Source organism: Penaeus monodon, chromosome 33, assembly GCF_015228065.2.
Source record: "Penaeus monodon isolate SGIC_2016 chromosome 33, NSTDA_Pmon_1, whole genome shotgun sequence".
In the NCBI taxonomy this organism is placed as follows: domain Eukaryota; kingdom Metazoa; phylum Arthropoda; class Malacostraca; order Decapoda; family Penaeidae; genus Penaeus; species Penaeus monodon.
The window spans coordinates 6,005,817-6,008,577 of NC_051418.1; the positions used below are offsets into that span (position 1 = coordinate 6,005,817).

Genomic DNA, 2,761 nt, shown 5'->3' on the forward strand with positions numbered 1-2,761 from the left:
ATAACAAATGTTTGTTTCTTTTAGGGTGTGTCAACGACTCATCAACTGCAACATCATGTCTGTGACAATGATGAGCCGTGTTGTCTTGCCTGGAATGGAAGAGAGAAAGCGAGGTCTGATCATCAATGTTGCATCACTCTCTGCCACGATTCCTGCCCCTCTGCTGGCTGTTTATGCTGCCACAAAGGTATAGTCATGATTTTAGAGTTTGAATAATTGTGAGTGAATTGGTTGGGTGAAGTTAATGCAGTAAAAATGAATTTGTAGTATTATGTAGGTACTCTGTTAATGGACTCTATTGTTTATTTATTTACTTACATATTTTTGCAGGCCTTTGTTGAGAGCATCAGTGACAGCCTGGCAGCAGAGTATAGCAGGAAGGGCATTACCATCCAGTGTGTCCTGCCAGGCTTTGTTGTTTCCAAGTTGTCCAAGCTGAAGCGGCCTTCACTCATGATCCCCACTCCAACAGCCTATGTCCGCTCAACAATGAAGACCACTGGCGTTGAAAAGAGAACGGCTGGGTACTTCATGCACAAGCTTCAGGTAGGCATAAGCTGGTTGCTGAAATGTTTGAAGTGGAAGTGTTCATTTCTATGGCAAAATAACACAAAGAGAAAAGGAACGAAGCTATTTTTGTTGCTTGTTTTCCCCCTCCCCTTTTACTTTGTTTTATATTTGGCTTTAATTTTAGTTTTCCTCCTTTCCTTGTCCATGATAGGCTGTTAAGTGCTTTTTCTAGCAGATACAGATATTTTTTGGGGGGAAGGTATTTATATTGATATGATTTAAAGAGTACTAATTATGGTGTATAACATAGCAGTTACTAATAAATACAGTTTGAAATAATTTTTTATGATATAGGCTTGAGAACTTCATAGTATATATGAGTATCTGGGCTTCATTTCAGATTTACTTTGCCGAGTCTGCTAAGTTCCTCCTTCCCGGGTCAGTTCTCACAAGCATTGTCTTTGGCCAGCTGCAAGTGTTCCGTCTTAAGGCTCTGAAGAAAAAGGAACAAGAGGCCAAGGCACAATAAGCAAGCCATTTGCCTTAGTAACACAAAGTGTGGTGGTCAAACTTGAACTAAATTTTTTTTTTTCCTTTTTTCAGTCTGTTGTTAAAAGGTCTATAAATATTATGTTTGTATAGATATACATGTATATTGGTATGCTTTCCAGCTTCATGTATCAAAGATGTGGTGCAAGAGTATCTGTTGTTCATAAAATGCTGGTTAGTTGACATGTAAAATTATTTTACAGTATTATGATTTCAGGTTCATTAATGAATCCATATTTGCACATTCATGACCTATTTATGTATACGTGTGAATGTGAATGACAGATTAGGTAGGTCTATACATGTTCCTTTAGTTAATATAATGTTTATCAGAATAGGTGGAAAGATTATTTTTTACTTGAAATGTTGCAATTGCTTTTTGTTATGTTATATACTTTATTACTTTTTTATTTATTAATCTTTTGGTCATAATTGTATATAAACACAGTTGCCATAATCAGTCACTATTTGCAAACCAGCTTGTCTGTCTTTGCTATTTCTAAAGATGGTTTTGAAGGGAAATTTGTATAGTTAAGAGCTGTAAATATTGATTATGATTTAGAGCTGCACATACTCATTGTGAAAAATGTGATTTAACATGAGTGAATATGAACAAAGGTTGCACAGACAGGATATTTTGTGCCAAGTAAGCAAATGGTTATTATGGCCATATTGGTGCAAGAAAGTGAACTAAAAGAAATATGTTCAGGATAGTGTCTTCAACTCTGATTCTCAATTTTATATGATAAATTTCAAGATTCCTCTATAATGCATTTCGTTTTTGTCACCCTTATTGTTTACATGTGTGTTATGTTATTTTAATAACTTCCAAGTGTGTTTGCTTGACACTAAGACTGCGCACAGAATGTAAAGAAGGAATGTTTGAAATAGATACTTGAGGCACAGCATGAGGTGATTCTGTTGCTTATGTGATTTGATTTTTTATACTGTTGTTGAAAAAATGCGCATTTTAGTAATAATGCAATACTAAACTTCCACATTGATGGCATGTACCAAGAAAATGGTTGGCCTGGCTTCCATGGCCAGCTGATTAAAGTGTCTGATGACGATAACTTGTTGAATTTCCTAAACTAATAAACATGTAGAAATGATGTAGTGTATAGAGAGGTAAAATGTGAGAGAGACAACAGGCAAATAGGCATGATATAAACATGAATTCTTTCTTGAATTTTCGAAACAAATTCCAGTGCTTTGACTACATTTCTCTTAATTATTTTATGAAGATTGTTAGAAAAGTAAAATCATATGGCAGTGAAAGATATGGCTCTCTCAGACACGGCAGTTATTAAAAAACAAATTAAATTTTTCCATTTGTTTCTCAAGATGACTCCATCCTAGTAAATCATATATGATTTCTCAACACTATTTTATCAGAAAATGCATTTTTAATATATTATATCCTATAACTGTACCCTGTATTGTGTAAAGGAGAATGTCACTACAGTGTATGCAAATGAATTAGGCAGAATTATTGAGTGGAAAGTGCAGAAAAGTAAAAAGTCATTAATGGGAATGGTAGGTAGCAGGTCTCATAAGGAATATAATAAATCAAATACGCTTTTGCAAAAAAAAAAAAAATGTCAAGAGATACCTAACCCCATGGCTCAGTGTCTCACAAACTGACTGTGAAAGGGTAGTGAAGCACTGTCTAAATATAATAGGTCATTGGAGTAAATTGATA

At 34.7% G+C, this 2,761-nt stretch overlaps 1 protein-coding gene across 1 annotated transcript in view; it reads left to right on the forward strand.

Annotated features, from left to right (window-relative positions):
• LOC119593964 (very-long-chain 3-oxoacyl-CoA reductase-B-like) overlaps window positions 1-2,129 on the forward strand; it is an 8,885-nt gene extending 6,756 nt beyond the window's left edge. Inside the window, exons 5-7 of the mRNA XM_037942985.1 lie at window positions 25-187; window positions 331-546; window positions 911-2,129. Coding sequence (XP_037798913.1) covers window positions 25-187; window positions 331-546; window positions 911-1,039 — 508 coding nt within the window. The 3' untranslated portion in view covers window positions 1,040-2,129. The remainder of the gene's footprint in view (window positions 1-24; window positions 188-330; window positions 547-910) is intronic.
• Window positions 2,130-2,761: the final 632 nt, after the last annotated feature.